The sequence below is a fragment of the Eptatretus burgeri genome, chromosome 18 (assembly GCF_056783735.1).
Source record: "Eptatretus burgeri isolate ZD-2024b chromosome 18, Ebu_testis_v1, whole genome shotgun sequence".
Lineage (NCBI taxonomy): Eukaryota > Metazoa > Chordata > Myxini > Myxiniformes > Myxinidae > Eptatretus > Eptatretus burgeri.
In genome coordinates, this window is record NC_140978.1 from 28,955,806 (window position 1) to 28,975,762 (window position 19,957).

At 44.0% G+C, this 19,957-nt stretch overlaps 1 protein-coding gene across 7 annotated transcripts in view; it reads left to right on the forward strand.

Annotated features, from left to right (window-relative positions):
• The window catches only part of LOC147008802 (receptor-type tyrosine-protein phosphatase gamma-like), a 732,556-nt gene that overhangs the window by 581,481 nt on the left and 131,118 nt on the right, over positions 1–19,957 (forward strand). For all 7 annotated transcript variants that reach the window (XM_085863992.1, XM_085863997.1, XM_085863993.1 and 4 more), the window contains one exon: positions 14,966–15,100. In XM_085863992.1, the coding sequence (XP_085720118.1) occupies positions 14,966–15,100 (135 nt within the window). The remainder of the gene's footprint in view (positions 1–14,965; positions 15,101–19,957) is intronic.

The window sequence follows — 19,957 nt, forward strand, 5'->3', positions numbered from 1 at the left end:
GGCACGTCGCCCACCGGACGGACAATCCAGTCGTGACCCTCTCGGACTAACGCCGGGAACCAGTCACAGGTGGACCTTTCGGTCTCACCGCGATCGAGCCAATCAGCCCCCGCGTGGGATAGGGTTGCTCGCCAAATTCGACCTACCTAAGTACCCACGCGGAGGGTAGACCGGGCGATCGCACCTCGCCGCAGGTCGACTTCGGACACGGGCCACTTAAGCGACCCGTTCCGTACTATCGGGATAACCGAGCGGTGTTATCGTCGACCTCGACGGTTCGATTAATTATCGGGCATATTCAGCCCACTACCAACCCTTTACGTGAAGCAAGATGAGGATTCAATGAAGGAAATGACGAAGCGAGCGGGAAACAGTTCAACACAAAGCACATTTATTCGCGACGAACGGAAAGCACACATATTCAATTCCACCAAAAGCACACAGAAAAGAAAAACACAATGCAATTTACACAAAAAGCAAATGCGACAATGCAGATCTAATACCGATTACACGAGCACACGGCAACACTTATACAATTTTACTTCACAGACGGCGCCGACAACACATACCCAAAACCAAGGAAAGAATACCCTCAAGGATGAGGCGGGCCTGAGGCCGAGACCGGGTCGGGCCTACCCGTCTGGTGATGAGACGCGGAGCGGCGATGGTGCCTCAACTCCGCGGGCCTCGCGGGCAGTGTCTGGTAGGGGGTGGGAAAGGGGCCCCCTTGGTCGCACTATCTCAGCGCGGGGGGGGGAAACAGGAGGGGGTTGCTGATGCTCGGGGTATAGAGGATTCTTATTGTCCCGCGACGAGCATCTCCACCTCGGCCAGGTCGCGCTGTCGGCCTCCCTGGGGTGCAGCTCCCTGCACGACGCGATCACCCCCTCGTCTGCCCTCGCCGCCTCTCCACAGCTCCGTCCCCTCCGCTCCGACTCCAACGCACACGACGACCAGCTCCTTCTTGCCAACTCCACCGCCCGCGAAGTCTTAACTCTCTGTTCTCTCTCGACTCTACTACTCACTGGACTGACGAACACGGTCGCTTATATCAGCCCCGTGGCTTCGCCCTCTCATCTTTGACCCCCTCCCTTCGACCTTTCACCTCGCTCCCCATTGGCCCGAGAAAATTCATTGGCATTGAGAGTGAGAGTGAGAGTGAGAGTGAGAGTGAGAGTGAGAGTGAGAGTGAGAGGACATGCTAGTTCATTTGCACTTCTTCTTGGTGATGGAGTTGGTGTTGATGTTGTTGAGGATGTTGATGCAGTAGATTCATCAGCTCGAGGCCTGCCTCTCCGAGAGGGTGGAGTTTTGGGTTTCTCACGAGAGAGATAGGATAATGGGGATTTTGCCAGAAAGAGAGTCAGTGGACAATCTACTTGAGCGGGGATAGTTTTTGCCTGCCACCTGCTCGTGTCTTGTCCATATGCCCTGTTCATTGTTCCTGCCTGTTCATCATCCTGACGATCTGCCTGTGTGCTTCGTCGTTCTGCCTGTGGACCTGTTCCCTCCTCGTCCACCTGCAGCTAAGGCCTCACTCGGGTTCTCGTCCCCCATCCCTGTCTGTGCTTGAATATGATGTGTGGTGCCTTTATCGTTATTTAGTTCTCTTGTGAAGAGTTAATTATCTTTTTATTTGTTCTGTGTTCCCCCTTTCTTCCAACTCACCAACCCACTATCGTACTCCTCCATCGTGTTTCCACCATTTCCTGGTAAATAGTTAATTATCTATTTATTTATTCCATGTCCCCCCTTTTTACCTCCTCCCCAACCTACTGTTGTAATCCTACATCATGATTCCAGCATCCTCTGGTTATTTAATCGTTCAGACATAAACCATGTTTTTAAAAGAGTGAAGGTTCTCATTGCTTTCTGCTATCGTGTGTGTGTGTGTATGTGTGTGTGTGTGTGTGTGTGTGTGTGTGTGTGTGTGTGTGTGTGTGTGTGTCTGTGTGTGTGTGTGTGTGTGTGTGTGTGTGTGTGTGTGTGTCTGTGTGTGTGTCTGTGTGTGTGTGGGTGTGTGTGTCTGTGTGTGTGTGGGTGTTTGTGTGTGTGTGTGTGTGTGTGTGTGTGTGTGTGTGTGTGTGTGTGTGTGTGTGTGTGTGTGTGTGTGTGTGTGTGATAGAAGCTTCATTAATTGATGCAGTACAAGGGAAGTAACAGCCGAAGCCTGGTGTTGGCGCAGTGGTTAGGGCAGCGGCTTGGGATCCAAAAGGTCCTGAGTTCAAGCCCCGTTGGGCCACTGAATTAATACACCAGGGGGTTGACTCAGCCTGTCATCCTTCCGAGGTCGGCGAAATGAGTACCAGTATACTGGGCCGGTGTATACCCCGGTTAAAATAGGTGTACCATATCCCTGTGTCGTAAGAGGCGACCAGGGTTGCGTCAGGAAGGGCATCTGGCGTAAAACATGTGCCAAATCACTATGCGGATCATACGGATGATCCGCTGTGGCGACCCCTCACGGGAGCAGCCGAAAGAAGAAGAAGAAGAAGAAGACGGTAGGTAACAGCCACTCTGGTTCATCCGTCCAATGCCAGTGTCAATCGGTCAGGACACGACAACATACAGTATATATATATATATATATATATATATATATATATATATATATATATATATATATATATATATATATATACATACATATACAGTGCCTGCAGAAAGTCTAACAGCATTAAACTGTTTCATTAAATTAAATCAGAATTTTTCCACCTTTATTTACACATCATAACCCAAAACTTCCAAGTGAAAAATAAATTTCAGAAAATGTATTAAAGGTACATATATATATATATATATATATATATATATATATATATATATATATATATATATATATATATATATATATATATATATATATATATATATATATATATATATATATATATATATATATATATATATATATGAGCCTGGTGTTGGCGCAGTGGTTAGGGCAGTGGCTTGGGATCCAAAAGGTCCTGAGTTCAAGCCCCGTTGAACCACTGAATTAATACACCAGGGGGTTGACTCAGCCTGTCATCCTTCCGAGGTCGGCGAAATGAGTACCAGTAATACTGGGCCGGTGTATACCCCGGTTAAAGAAATAGGTGTACCATATCCCTGTGTCGTAAGAGGCGACCAGGATTGCGTCAGGAAGGGCATCCGGCGTAAAACATGTGCCAAATCACTATGCGGATCATACGGATGATCCGCGGTGGCGACCCCTAACGGGAGCAGCCGAAAGAAGAAGAAGATATATATATATATATATATATATATATATATATATATATATATATATATATATATATATATATATATATATATATATATATATACATATATATATATTATACAGCTCTGGAAAAAAATAAGAGACCACTCCAAAAAAAATTAAAATCAGCATCTCTACATGTACGGCAGCCATTCCATTCCAGTGTCTGTTAAATTCCAACACAGGCACACCTCATTCTAGTTAGTGAGGTACTGATTAGGTGATCATCTGAACCGAATCTTATTTAACAAGGAAAAGTATAAAAACCACTGCTGTGGTCATCACTATCTTCTTGGAATAGGACCAGCTGGATGGCAAGAACAGTGCAAGTAGTTCCTCAAAAGGAATTGGAATAAAAAAAATAACGATTGACCATGCCAAAAGAGTTGAAAAAGAAAAGTTTTGAGTGAGGAAAAGAGGGGTTCAATTCTGGCTTTACAGGCAGAGGGATTCAGTGAGCGTCACTTTGCTTCCATCCTTAAAATTTCAAAGACCGGTTCAGAAGAACAAGGTCAAGCAGCAGACATTGGGGACAACAAAGCTACAGACTGGCAGAGGGCGAAAACGACTTGCCACTGACTTGGATGACCGCCAACTCATTCGAATGTCACTCAACAACCATAGGATGACATAAAATGACCTACAAAAAGAATGGCAAACGGCAGCTGGGATGAAGTGCACGGCGAGGACGGTTCGAAACAGGCTCCGAGGGGCAGGGCTGAAGTTGTGCAAAGGTAGAAAAAAGCCCTTCATCAATGAGAAGCAAAGAAGAGCCAGGCTGAGGTTTGCCAAAGACCATAAGGATTGGACCATACAGGACTGGAGTAAGGTCATCTTCTCTGATGAGTCCAATTTTCAACTTTGCCCAACACTTGGTCGTCTAATGGTTAGACGGAGACCTGGAGAGGCCTACAAGCCACAGTGTCTCGCACCCACTGTGAAATTTGGTGGAGGATCGGTGATGATCTGGGGGTGCTTCAGCAAGGCTGGAATCGGGCAGATTTGTCTTTGTGAAGGACTCACGAATCAAGCCACGTACAAGGTTGTCCTGGAAGAACACTTGCTTCCTTCTGCTCTGACAATATTCCCCAACTCTGAGGATTGATTTTTCCAGCAGGACAATGCTCCATGCCACACAGCCAGGTCAATCAAGGTGTGGATGGAGGACCATCAGATCAACACCCTGTCATGGCCAGCCCAATCTCCAGACCTGAACTCCATTGAAAACCTCTGGAATGTGATCAAGAGGAAGACGGATGGTCACAAGCCATCAAACAAAGCCGAGTTGCTTGAATTTTTGTGCCAGGAGTGGCATAAAGTCACCCAACAGCAATGTGAAAGACTGGTGGAGAGCATGCCAAGACGCATGAAAGCTGTGATTAAAAATCAGGGTTAATCCACAAAATATTGATTTCTGAACTCTTCCTAAGTTAAAACATTAGTATTGTGTTCTATAAAAATGAATATGAACTTGTTTTGTTTGTATTATTTGAGGTCTGAAAACACTGAATCTTTGTTGTTATTTTGACCAGTTGTCATTTTCTGCAAATAAATGCTCCAAATGACAATATTTTTTATTCGGAATTTGGGAGAAATGTTGTCAGTAGTTTATAGAATAAAACAAAAATGTTCATTTTACTCAAACACATACCTATAAATAGTAAAACCAGAAAAACTGATAATTTTGCAGTGTTCTCTTAATTTTTTCCAGACCTGTATATGTATATATATATATATATATATATATATATATATATATATATATATATATATATATATATATATATATATATAAGAATATAATTATATATTTTCTTTATATATATTTATATATGTATATAATTATATATAAGTACTAGTGGGGTGTGCTTACACATTGTGTAAGCATACAAACCCATGTTTCCCCATTGGCTTGGGTCGCTCACCTGCATTTGATTTTTTTTTCATTTATTACCCTTGCCGACGGAGAAGGTATTGCATTTGGGTCCGTTTGTCTGTCTGTCTGTCTGTTTGTTTGTCTCTCTGTCCACACAGAACTTTTGTGTTTTTCTTTGCAACCGCTTGTCGGACTGAGACGAAGTTTTTACCTTCGGGGCGACGACTCGCATAGAAAGTTGTAATGATAATTATGATGTCATAGGTCACATGGAGTTGCAGCCATGTTGGAAAAATGGAAAAACTTTGGAACTCCAAGCTCCAAAAAATTGAAACTTGGCCAATGGCAAGTACTCTCCATGTGGAATGTGATTTTTTTATGACATCATAGGTGCCTTTGTTATGACATCTATATTTGCATATGTAGAACACTACATCTGATCAGTATGAAAATTTTTGAGGGTCATCTCGGGATAAAATGGTCCACAGAAAAAAATATGATGAGGTCATCGGTCACGTGATTCAGCAGCCATATTGTTTAAAAATAATAATAATAACCTTCAAACATGTTCCCTGAAGTGGCTGAACAAGTTGAGGCAAAAGTTTACACATATGACTGCCGATTCATGAGGGACAAAAGGTTCACACAAATGATGTCATAGGTCACATGGTTTGACAGTCAAATTAGATTTACCCTAAAACCCATAAAAACATCTTCTTCTCCAGAACGGCCAGACATATCGAAGGGAAACTTCATATAAATGTTTCCCAAGCCATGGGTGTACAAGCTTGTTGTGGAATAATTGATAGGTCACATGGTTTGGCAGCCATATTGGATTGAAGAAAATGTTAAATAATGTTTTCTTTGGAACCGCTTCACCGAATGTTCTTTGAATCGATGTGAAACTTCATGTTTATGATCTAGTAGTGATGGGGAATACATATTTTGAATTTCAACTTGATTGGATGCATGGTCTGGCAGCCAGAAATATTGAATTTTTTTGATTGGGTTTTTTATTTTATTTTAAATGAGGCTCAATTGGCTGTGCCTGGATTGGTTTGAAGGTAGAGGAGTAGCAGCTGAAATGCGAATCCTATCCAGGTTCCTCCTGATGACTTCATTTTTGCTTTTTATCCCTCGCCGCGTGGCGGAAGGGGGATATTATTGTCACCCGGGTCGTCCGTCCGTCCGTCCGTCCAGCTGGCTGGGCGTCAACATTTATAGCTGTGAGTGCGATAACTCATAAACTGTTCGCCATATCGATTTGAAATTTGGGTCACACATGTACCACCTGAAAAGGAAGAACCCTATTGATTTTGGGCATGGCCGGATCCAAGATGGCCGACTGGGGCGGCCATCTTGAAAAAAATGTTTCAATGGCGGGGGATTCCCCATCTCTGATGGGGATATTTTTGCTTGTTTCGGTTGATCTCTGATTACTCCAATGCAGGACTGTACCTATTTGGTCTTCCATTTGATTTGAATTGAATTTATTTTAATCCCATTCTAAATTCAATTGAATAGTGAATAATAATAATAATAATAATAATAATAATAATAATAATAATAATAAAAAAAGCGTCATGGGTCAGGGTCAGGTGTCCAGTAAAGTGGGGTTGAAACGAAGCGAGACGTCTTGCTAACCGGTCATCACTGCCAGCAGTTATAAAGTGGCAGTTCTAATTATGTCTCTTATTAATTACATAACACACCAGCACACAAATGCCACACAGAATACACCACACAAAAGTAATTACAAGGTACAAGTAATTACAAAAGTAATCTCCTGACAAGGTGGAGAGCTTGCTGTCAAACCTCGACTCAGATTCTGCAACCGGTCCAGACGGCATCAGCCCACGTGTCCTCAAAGCCTGCTCTTCTGCTCTTGCTCACCCTCTGTCTGTTCTATTCACCCTCTCATGTGCTCAAGTTCATCTGCCATCTGTTTGGAAATCAGGAAACATCACTGCCCTGCACAAAGAAGGTGCAAAAACAGATCCCTGCAACTACAGACCAATCAGCCTTCTCCCAATCATCATCAAAGTTATGGAATCCATTATCGCTTCAGACATGAAATCCTTCCTCTTCTCCAATGGCCTGATTTCCGATCATCAATTTGGTTTCAGACAATGTCACTCTACCCTGGATATGTTGCTTCTGTTCTCCCAACAATGGATGGAGGTCCTCAATGCCAGACAGGAAATCCCGGCCATATCCCTGGACATATCACGTGCTTTTGACACAATCTGGCACCCTGCCCTGCTCACCAAACTCTCTTCCTATGGTATCCAAGGCCATCCCCACTCATGGCTCGCAGACTTCCTCTCCTGTCGCAGTCAACGTGTGGCCCTAAATGGAGTTCTTTCATCCCCTCTTCCTGTCCAGGCTGGAGTTCCTCAAGGTAGCGTTCTGGGCCCTGTTCTTTTTCTGGTTTTCATCAATGATCTCTCCGACTCTCTGGATAATCCTCTATATCTCTTTGCTGATGACTCCACCCTCTGCCGTACCATCGGTCATGCCTTAGACCGGCAAGCAACAGCTTCTTCGCTCACTGCAGATCTGGATAAAATCACAAACTGGTCCAACACATGGAACATGTCTTTCAATCCGGACAAATCTCACACTCTCACTATGTCTCTTTGAAAGGACCATTTAGAAAACCCCCCCATCCACTTTATCAACAATCCTCTGGAAGAAGTCCTTTCTTTCAAGCTTCTGGGTCTCACTATCTGCCATGACCTTTCCTGGGAAAGCCACATTTCAAACCTCGCCTTCAAAGCCAGTCGCCGACTGGAAATCCTCCGTCGTGCAAAGTCCTTCCTCGGCCCACCTGAGCTCCTGACCACTTACAAAGCTTTTGTCCGTAGTCTGATGGAGTACTGCTCTCCCTTCTGGGCTGGTGCTCCTGCCTCCCACCTTTCTCAGCTTCACGCTGTAGAAACCAAGGCATTTTGGATCATTGGCATCTCCCGCAATGAGGCTTTATCTTTGTGCCTCTCACTCAATCACCGCAGGTTGGTCGGTGGTCTTTCTGTCTTCTACCGTCTCCTCGCCAGCCTCGCCCCCCTGCTTTCTCTGCGATTTGTCCCCACCACATCTCCACAGGGCGCTCATGGTCCGCCAACAACCCCCTTCTGGTAAAACTACCAAAATCGTGAATCACTGCTCACCTTCACTCTTTCATTCCTCTTTTTCCCCACCTTTGGAATAAACTCCCTCACTCTATTCATTCCCATTCTTCCCTCCAAGCCTTCAAAACAGCTGTTCACCACCACCTCTTATCATCCCCCATCCAAATCCTCGATCTTTTCTACCCCTGATAATCCGCCCAAGCCCACCTCCTTCAAATTCCCTGCTTTCCTTCCTGAAAGTCCCTGTAATGTCCATCTTCTATTCCCCATGTTCCCCACCCCATCCCTCTCCCTTCCACAGATCTCCTGATGTCTCTGTTCCCCACTGTTTTGTCCTTCCCACTCCCTCCACTCTTGTCTCATGCTCCCCCCCCCCTTTGCTGTGCTTTGTGTGTTAGCTCTCACACGAGCCTCGACAAGGTATAAAAAAAGTAGTGGTGAGGGTCTGCCATCTAATATATATATATACATATATATATATATATATATATACATATATATATATATATATATATATATATATATATATATATATATATATATATATATATATATATTGTTGCGAATTCATGCCCGCCGGTGTGCGGACGGACGCGTCACTCGAATCGTGACCGCGTCACCCACCGGACGGACAATTCAGTCGTGACCCTCCGAGAACTATCGCCCGGAGCCAGTCACGGGTGGGCCTTTCGACCTCACCACAATCGTGCCAATCGGCCACCCGCGTAGGATAGGGTTGTTCGCCAAACTCGACCTACCTAAGTACCCACGCGGATGGTAAACCGGGCGATCGTACCTTGCCGCAGGTCGACTCCGGACACGAACCGCTTAAGCGGTCCATTCCGTGCTACAGTGATAACCGAGCGATGTTATCTTCGGCCTTGACGGTTCCGATTAATTACTGTGTGTATTAAGCCCACTACGAACCCTTCACATGAAGCAGGATGGAGGGTCAATAAAGAAAAGATGAAGCGAAATGGGAAAACAGTTCACACAAAGCACATTTATTTCCCGGCACACAGAAAGCACATATATACAGCCAAACAGTCAAAATGCACATATCAATGAAGCAACCAAAACAAAAGCAACAACGACGCAGAGTGACTACCGACTACGCGCACACACGGCAACACTTATACAGTTCTTCTTCGCAGACGGCGCCAACACACATTTACTTAAAAGCAAAGGAAAGAATCCACCCTCATAGAAAAGGGGGCAGACAGGCCTGTAGGCCAATTGTGCGCGTGGCCTGGAGGAGCGGCCAGGTCCGCGAGACCGGGGGGGGGGTCATACCCGCGTCCTCGTGACGCATTGGCGGGCGAGCCGCAAATGTGGCCATGCGGCTGTGTCCTGACTCCGTGCTCCTTGGTGGGTTTCGTTGGCACGCTGTTTGGAGTGGGGTGGGAACGGGGCCCCCTTTTTGCACTATCTCAGCGCGGGGGAAAGGGGGGATTGTTGATGCCCTGGGGGAGGAGAATGGCTGGCTGGCTTGGGTCCCGCGACGAGTGATCCCACACCGCGACCTCGTCGCCGACCGCCATCCTGCTCGCCTCGGACCCAAGCTCCTTTGCCTCTTCCTGCAACTCTTCTCAGTCGACTCCAGAACCCAACTCTTTGCCACTCCGATGACTTCGCCACCCGACTCCACTCAACTCTCCACCCGACTCGACTCACTCTTCACCCGACTTGACTCAACTCTCCACCCGACTCGACTGACCCTCCACCCGACTCGACTCTCTGCCAGACCGATGACTCGACTCACTCTCCCCTGATTCGCCTTGCGCTCGCCGTTTTATAGGCCGGCAGGAGAAAACAATACGCAAATATCCGGATCAGGATGACCTCTGGGGCGGAGCCACGCTCGCCAATTGGATGGAGGAAAAGTGGGCGTGGACCTCCCCTGATCCTAGAATTTGCATATATCGATTTCACACAGACGCGCCTGGAGGCGGGGCCAAGCCGCCCCACGCTCGCTAATTGGAAGGATCAGAAGTGGGTGTGCAGCGTTCTTGATCCGAATTCTCCCTCGGAAAGGCCGCTATTTTCGCTCGCAGCTCGGTGCGTTCGGCACCAATCGCCGAACAGGCCCGAGACAGCCCGGCGCTCAGTGTTCACAGGTGGTGCGGGAATGGCCGTAAAAGGAGAGAGGCGAAGGTGGTGGAGGGTTTTCGGTGGTGGTTTGATGGTTATGGTGCCGTTTGGGAATGGCGGTGATGCGATGATGTGGGAGCGAGTTGTGAAGTTAAAGGTCGTGGCTGTTGGCGTTGTTGTTGTCCGAGGGTTGGAGCGTGGTTGCAGTTGGTGACGATGGCTGGCGTGGTGGTTGTTGTGTGATTGCGTTTGAGATGTGGTTGGTTCAAAATAAAGATAGAACAGAAAAACGGCTATCTCAAAGCGTCGCAGCCCGGATGAATCACATAAATTCCCTCTATACAACGGGTTTGGGCTAACTACACATGTACTTAGAGATATCTCACCTACGGGCCCTTCATGGTGTAATGCGAATTTCCACAGCCGTAACACTATTTTCATTTATGGATGCTTTCCAACGGTTCTGTGATTTTTCCTGGTGTATCGGCTTCAATGTCCATTGGCACACAAAATTACCCCGCTACCCCTTTGTCTCGGGTCACTCACCTGCATTTTTTTCATTTTAATTTTTTTATTTTATTTATTATTTCATTTATGGATGCTGTCCGATGATTCCATGATTGTTATTTCTGGTGAACTGGCTTCGATGTCCATCGGCACGCAAAATTTCAGCTTTTTACATCACCCAGAAGGTACCCATCTTTAATATCAGTCAGTGAGTCAGGGGTTCGAAAGTGCTTTATATATATATATATATACTAGTAAAGGTGCTCGTCTTCGACGGGCATCACTGGCAACATATGGTAAAAGACAGATGGCATAAATGTATTTTAAACAATATATAATATCATTTTTATCCATTGATTATCATTCAAGTTTTCCACTTCGATTACATTACCATGTAGTTTCGTGACTACACAACGTGTGCCATTCGTGAGTTCCGGAGGATCCATAGAGCGCATTAAAATTACAGGGCACCCTACTTTAAAGTGATCCAAAAGGCCGGATCAGTTTCGTCTACATATTCATATCTTGTAGATTTTATCTGGTCAGAAAGTCATGGTTTTGTGAAGAAACTACGGCACATGGAAAGTGCAAATTAGTCAGGTATGAACTCAACTGTTTTCTTCCCAAATGGAGCGTGATTCTATGAGCCGAACTCATCTTAGTGGTCCTCTAAAAAATGGGAAACATTTTTATTTCTATTTTGTGCAATAATTCCTCCCATTTTGCAAATGGAGACCATGAACTGTTTAACTACCATAATCATCAAAACGAATTTTGAGGGGCCTCTTAAGGAAGACAATAATATTGTTACTATATATGTCAAAGCTTGTTTCATTTCATGCTTAAACAAAAATCTGATGGTGGAACAAAAAAAGGGGCGTGCCGAAATATTAATCTAGATAACTACCATAATCATGAAAACGAATTTTGAGGGGCCTCTTAAGGAATTTTGAGAGCCTTTGGCGACGAGGTTACGGTGTGGGGAATCGCTCGTCTCGTCACGGGACCCAAGCCAGCCAGCCATTCTCCTCCCCCAGGGCATCAGCAATTCCCCCTTTCCCCCCGCGCTGAGATAGTGCAAAAGGGGGCCCCGTTCCCACCCCACTCCAAACGTCGTGCCAACGAAACCCGCCAAGGAGCACGGAGTCGAGGCACAGCCGCGCGTTCACATTTGCGGCTCGCCCGCCAGCGCGTCACGAGGACGTGGGTAGGACACCCCCCCCGGTCTCGCGGACCTGGCCGCTCCTCTAGGTCCCACGCACATTTGGCCTACGGGCCTGTCTGCCTCCTTGTCTATGAGGGTGGCTTCTTTCCTTTGCTTTTGTGTAAATGTGTGTTGGCGCCGTCTGCGAAGTAAAGCTGTATAAGTGTTGCCGTGTGTGAGCGTAGTCGGTATTAACTCTGCGTCGTTGTTGCTTTTATTGTTTTGGTTGCTTTATGTGCATTTTGACTGTATGGCTGTATATACGTGCTTTCCTTGTGCCGGGAAATAAATGTGCATTGTGTGAACTGTTTTCCCGTTTCGCTTCGTCTTTTCTCTAATTGAATCTCCATCCTGCTTCACGTAAAGGTTTCGTAGTTGGTGCAAAACGCCCGGTAAATAATCTGAACCGTCGAGGTCGACGATAACACCGCTCGGTTATCCCGATAGTACGGAACGGGCCGCCCAAGCGGCTCGTGTTCAGAGTCGACCTGCGGCGAGGTACGATCGCCCGGTTTACCATCCGCGTGAGTACTTAGGTAGGTCAAGTTTGGCGAACAACCCTATCCGACGCGGGTGGCCGATTGGCACGATCGTGGTGAGGTGAAAAGGCCCACCCGTGACTAGCTCCCGGCGTTGGTCCGAGAGGGTCACGACTGAATTGTCCGTCCGGTGGGCGACGTGCCGCGATTTGAGTTACGTGGCCGTCCGCACGCCGGCGGGCACGAATTCGCAACAATATAGATACAGTATACACAGATATATATATACATAATATTATATTTAAGTATATAAAAAATTGTATTCAAGTTTATGAAAAAAGTATCTAAGAATTAAATATATTTGTGTACACACACACACACACACACACACACACACACACACACACACACACACACACACACACACACACACACACACACACACACACACACACACACACACACACACACACACATATAATGTGGTGATTATTCCATTCAGTTTGCAGGTTATGATGATGATGCTTAAATAAACACAAAATAAATCTCACTCACATTTAAAATGAAATGACATGTTGCCAATGAAGTCTGGCTGATGATTACCCGTCGTAGTCTCTCCAGCGGTTGGTGAAGAAGGAAGGATTTTTTGGTGTTTAGCCGCTGCAGTTTCAAAATGGCGTCGAAGAGGGCAAGCAGAGGAGACTCATTCATTGTCATCATGGTTGTTTCGCCAAACAAACAAAATCCCCTTTGCTCAATAACCTTGGTGATGTCGAACAAAAATCACTTTTAAATATTGACGTGTTGAATGACTCGTGAACAAGGATGAGGAAAACTTGTAAGAAAAAGTGCGTGAGCTTCTGACATGTCACGATGACGAACTACCATGAGTCCTTTGCCTTTTTTAGCATCTCGTCCATTGATTCGCTCTCTGAAAGGATGCAACCGATTGGCTACTGGAGTTCATTTGTTTGCTTTATTACAAATATTCACACAAAAGATACAAATTTATGAATTACTGAGTTAAGAAAAATTAATGAGTCACTATATATATATATATATATATATATATATATATATATATATATATATATATATATATATATATATATATATATGTCTTGATAGAAAAGAAGTGTTGTGCTACTGCAGAAGATGCATATCTCTAATGGGTTAGAGCGTCTGCTTTGAGTCTGAGAGATCAAACCCTGGCCGGGTCATACCAAACACTTTAAAAATGGTACGGCTGCTTCATTGATCAATGTAAAAGGATAGATCATGGACCAAACAACCACAAGTTGGTAATAATACCGCAAACTTTAATTGGCCGAATGGCCTCCTCCTGCTCCAAAGTTCCTTGCAAGGAAACTCGTATCACCACCGTCTGCCTTGCAATCTCAGCAGATGTCTCTCATTCTGTAAAGATCTTCTCTGCTCCAACCTGATAGAGGAGGTTTACGTGGTTGAGCTCAACAGCTACACATATTTGTTCAACAGTTCTGTTTATTCCTGGCCATTTTCCTTCGCAGATTATGTATACAAATACAGTACCATGTTTAAGATAGTCCTATTTCAGGATGCTCCATGGTCAAAAAACACTTTTTTAACAATGTTCAATTTCCAGTCTGTTGGCCACTTAAGACGTGTTAGTCATGAAAAAAAGTCATCAGCTGATTAGCTACAGCATCGGGTCTTCATGTGCTGAAACTTTTTATTAAAGAAACCTCCTTAAACTCAAGTGACACGAAGTTAAAATGCAAGGGTGAAGAATAATATATTTATTTTGAAAGTAAAAAGCCTCTTTGTAGTGCGTTTGATTTGTTGGGAAATCGGATTTGGCTTGAATTGACTGACGAATAATGTTCGTAACACAGAGAAGTCAGCATCGAGGCTGGAATGCACTCTATGTTCCAGTATGTGTTCATGGAGTCTCAGATGGGTTGGAAAGAAGTAAAAAAAATAACTTTTTCAATTAAAATGTTGAGCTTCGGGCTCTGTGAGGGAATTGTGTTCTTATTAATATTTGCACCAGCTTGAAAACGGCTGCTTTGCCGTTGGTTAACCCACCCACTGTTTCCATCTCCATTCCGATACCAAATAAACCAAACATCCCAAGAGACATCCCATCGCCAAGTCATTATTTGTGGCTTGTGTGTGATTTACACTCTTCTGACTTCTCTTCCTGCCTAATAGACAGCTTCTTCCATCGTGTTTCTGCTCTGTTGGCATGCTCTCAATCTGCCAAAGGTTTACGCAGTGTCTTAGTAACCTCTCTGGCCGTCGCTCAATTTCCCATATGTATCTCTGCCTGTATTTCTATCTCGCTTGCCTGCCATTTGTTTGCCAATTACATTGCTTGTTCTTTGGTCCTCAATGTAACCTCTGGCCTTTGTCAACCCTGCATTCTTCCCACAGAAAAAGGCTGATCAATATTGGCCATTGGAAGCCAGCGAAGAGTGCGGGGGCATCTTGGTTACTTTGAAATCCACTCGCATCACCTTCAACTACACCGTTCGCCAATTCATCCTGCAGAACGCTCGTCTCAAGAAGGCAAGGCTCATCTGGATCCATTGTTTCCATTCACTGGGGTTTGTTTGTATTGATGGGATTTGCATCATATACTCTTAGCTGCGACTCTAAACCTGGTGTTGACTTATTGGTTCGGGTGGTGGCTTGGGATCCTAGGGTCCTGAGTTCAAGCCCCGTCGGCCGCTGAATTAATATACACCAGGAGGTTGACTCAGCCTGTCATTTTTCCGAGGTCGGCAAAACGAGCACCAGTGTACTGGTAAGGGGGACACTACATCAGCGGCATAGCCGCGTCCCAACCAATGATGCAACCAGCAGCCACAGGCTGAGAGAGAGAGAGAGAGAGAGAGAGAGAGAGAGAGAGAGAGAGAGAGAGAGAGAGAGAGAGAGAGAGAGAGAGAGAGAGAGAGAGATATATATATATATATATATATATATATATATATATATATATATATATATATATATATATATATATATATATATATATATATATATATATATATATATATGGGACTCTTTGGGAACAGTGTGTATGAGTGGAGCTTTGTGAGCAGATATTATGTGGAGGTGATTTAAAGTTGTGCCACCAATGCAAATTGTTTTATGTGAAGTACTCATGGTGCCACAGACCGCTGTGGAACATATGCCGAAGCAAACAATTCCTTTTTATACTTTAATTACTTCCCTTCCTGTCTTCGCTAAATATCAACAGTCTATGTCCTGTGAATTCCTGGCAGGTATTCAAACAATATGCACAACTGAGATATCGGTTTTCTTATGTTTATTTCGCTATTTCTTGAAGAATCCATGTGTGCTGGTATGTTTCACTGCATGCTTCATGATGTGGGGTGTGTTCAGCTTCGTGTAGAGTGCTCACCAAGTGGCTTAAGGACTCAAGCAAGTACTCCATTGGAAACCGTTGATTAAAAAAAGCTGCTTGGCAAGCGCTCGCTTGCTGCTTGGTAACTTAACACACCTCTAGTATTGTTACAGTGCAGTTTTTACCATCCATGGAAATTATTTCATGTCCCCTTTGGATAAATTTAATCTATTACCTGTGGAATTTCTTTATCGTCGATCTGTGAAGGTAAGTCTTCTTCTTCTTCTTCTTCTTTCGGCTGCTCCCGTGAGGGGTCGCCACAGCGGATCATCCGTATGATCCGCATAGTGATTTGGCACATGTTTTACGCCGGATGCCCTTCCTGACGCAACCCTGGTCGCCTCTTACGACACAGGGATCGATCTGTGAAGGTAAGTGTGATTTGAAATTGATATTTATCAACATTTACTGATAAAAATAGAATCCTGCCAAGCCTTTTTCGATGGCACACACGGTTGTGCGTTGTGGTAAAATACACAGGTGAAGGTTGGCAAGATTCATTCAAGTTTGGTTGTTCTGTTGCAATACTTTTGTGGATATAATATCTGTGCTCACACAGATATTTCCTTTTTTTCTTTGTTTTCTTTGCAGGAACGAGGCTCATGGAAGAGCAAAGTGCTGTATATCTGACAGTGGGTAACAGGATAAGAAGAAAGGGAGGAGGGGAGGAAATGCTGAGAGTAGCAAGTAAGATGATTGGGTTAGGGAGGGTTCATGTGGGTAATGAAGATCATGGGTCAGAATTATTGGGGATGACATGACAGATGTTGTTTCGCTGGCTTGAAGCCCTGGATGGAAGAGTGAGACAGAACGGCCTCTGGAAGGTAATTTCATAGATGGGAGAAGTGAGGACTAAAAGAGTTGAGGTGTGCAGTCAACCTGGATTTTGGAAGTTTGGGTTGCTTGGAGAACGTGTGCATCCTGCTGCAGTTGAGAAGGAGACTCGGTGGAGTGAGAGGTCATCGGATGCAATATTGGAGAAGAGGCGGTAAAAAAAAAAAAACAGAGACCACCTACCTGCTCGCTATATGAAAGCAACATACGTTGTGCTTCGGCCACATCATGGGAAATTCCAATAATTTTGAGAGCTTTAGATTCCACAGATGAATCCAAGATTAATGCTGGGCACCAATCCATACTGGAGAAAAATACTCCATTGAGTTACCGACAAGGCTTTGTACACTGTGAATCACTTTGATTTTCCCAGGAGGTCTTAGATCGACAGAGGATGCCCAGCACCTTCAATTTATCCGATGTTTTTATTTTGCCATTATCATTCCACCATGGTCTGTGGAAGTTCATGAAGAACCTTGTAAGTGCAATCCATGTGGGATCCCTCAGACCACCTGACCTACGCAACCAAACACCCCACCAACCTAACCTTGCTAACCACTCCACAAACTCAACCATCTCATCTCTGATACAATCCATTAATAATGATATTTTAAACGTCATATTTATAAACATTTATATGCTTTATTAAACCTCCTTTGGTAATTCATCTTTGTAAACGCTACTTATCAAGGTGATTGGCTATTACAGTTTTACATCTCGTTCAAATATCGATTTTTTTTTTCTGCACGTTCCACCACATTACACATTAAACACTCATTTCTCATTTCACATCAAACCCTGAGCTTTTCTTGTTTGCCATTTGTCCGCGAAACACAAAATCTGTCAAATACGGAGGAAGTAATGGTGCATTTGGTGTGATAAATGACGTGTAATAAAAGCACCAAAGATTAGTGATTGGCAGATGCAAATGCCTCAATACATCCTGCAGATGCCGTTAACCTTTACATTCATAAAACTTTTAATTGTAACCTTTTCTTTCCTCCCTACTATGCTTAGCACATGCGTTTGCTTCCAAATGAGGTCAGCATATAATAATGAGTTCCCTTACAAGTAACTTCAATGCAGAGGAGGCAATTAGGCACATCAAAGCCCGCACTATTACCAACTTATGGTTGTTCGTCCATTCTCTATTCCTTTTAGAATGCTGAGTAGCAAGCAAGGAAGCAACACATACCATTCTTGAAGTCTTTGGTATGACTTGGCCGGGGTTTGAATCACCGACCTCCCAGACTCAGAATGGACATTATAACCATTACTCCTTATAGCTTTACCACCCACTGCATTTAACATGTAATTTTGCTTCCAACCGAGTTTTTTTTTTTTGATGCATAGTTGCAGCTCGTGGAAGAGCAGGTATTTGTACACTGGACAGATCAAGTTGCAACAGGACAAAAGGAACAGTTGAGAGAGGGGGGAAACATGAACAGCAGAGTTGAAGGCCAAGATAGAGGCAGACTTGGACAAACATTGAGTGTGCAGAGGAATGAGGGGCAGGAGAGGATACATGGTGTGGACAAGATGGACACAGAAGGAAACTCACAGGAGGGAAAATTGGAATGAGGAGCAATTGGGGTTGGGGGTTAATGAAGGTAGAAAAGATCATGGTTTTGGATTGCGGACAATCTGAGATGGTGGTGAACAGCTGTCTTGAACATCTGAAGGGAAGAATGTGAGTGAAGAGAATGTGGACGTCGCTTCCACAGGTGGGGGAAAAAAACAAAACAAATGAGTGGAGGTGAGCAGTTGATCCTGGATTTAGGTAGTTTCATCAGAAGGTGGTTTATGGTGGACTGTGTGAGCCCTGCAGAAACCTTGGGGGGGGGAGGGGGAGGAGGGAGGGAGGCAAAGTATGGAAAGAGCAGAAGGTGCAAGACCAGAAAAGAGGCGGTAAAAGACAGAGAGACCACCAACCTGTCTGCGATGGGAAAGTGATAGACTTGTATAGTCAGGTGGCTTAATGAAATTTTTGGAAATACTGTTGCTGGGTGGGCAAAAGTGCCAAATTTTCCATCAATGTTCCTTACGTCATAATGATTCATTTCAGAAGGGTAGTCATCCAGAAATAGGACAATGAGACCTCAGGAGGTGATAGTTAAATTAAACAAAGGATATTACCCACACATATGACATATGTCCTCAGTCAGTCTTTTATAACAGTTATTGGAAAGAAAATCAACACCAAACAGTTAACAATGCAAAAAATTAAACTGATATAGATGTCACCTGGACATTTATTTACTTTAAATATAAAAGACAGTGTATAATGCTTCACACATGTGATGGCTGCAAATCGGGGGGACAATGGTGGACAATATCTCTTGTCGTCTTAATGTTTTTGACAGTTTTATTTATATTTGCTCTTTAATATTTCAATTATTTTGGCTAAATTTGGGATTTTTAGGAATAACTGTGGAATTCATAATATGTATGAAGTAATCATGTATTCACAGGAAATCATATATAATTAAGAGCAGTATCATTTTCTGGATACTGTCCATGTTCGAGTACCAAATAAACATCCATTTTTCATGAGTCATGAAAAAAAAATCAAATTTTGTTGGAAAACATGGCAAAAGTTGATAATGTCCACATTCTGAAATTATTGAAGGTAATCTGGATACAGCACAACAAGTTCTTACTGTGATGTAGACATGTAATAAGTAACTGTAATTTCACGAACACCAGCAGGGAACCACGGACCGGAGTTCCGCGGAAAACTCTCCATTTATTTGGGCGGTGTATGGGCAACGATGTGCTGCCTCGCATGCTCCCTGAAGTTTATGTTTACTGCTAACAAGTCTGTGCTAATTTTAGTCATCCGCACGCTTATTGCCCAAATATAATATAATTAATTTGCTTTATGTTCCGAGAGATCAGACGTTGAAGTGAAAATATATGATAAATTGCAAAATAAAAGTGTCAATAATGGTGAATGAAAGTGAAAATGAGGAAGGAAGCATGTTTTATACATCGCACTGAAACAAACGTTGTGAATTAGCATTTTGGGGGCATCGGCTTTGTTGACATTGGCCTAATTTATGCTTTGTAACAACAAACAACAGTGATGATAAGTTTTTTTTTTAAAACGTTTTATTTCAGTGGTGGATCCAGGTAAGGGAAGGGAGAATGGGGGCTCCTGG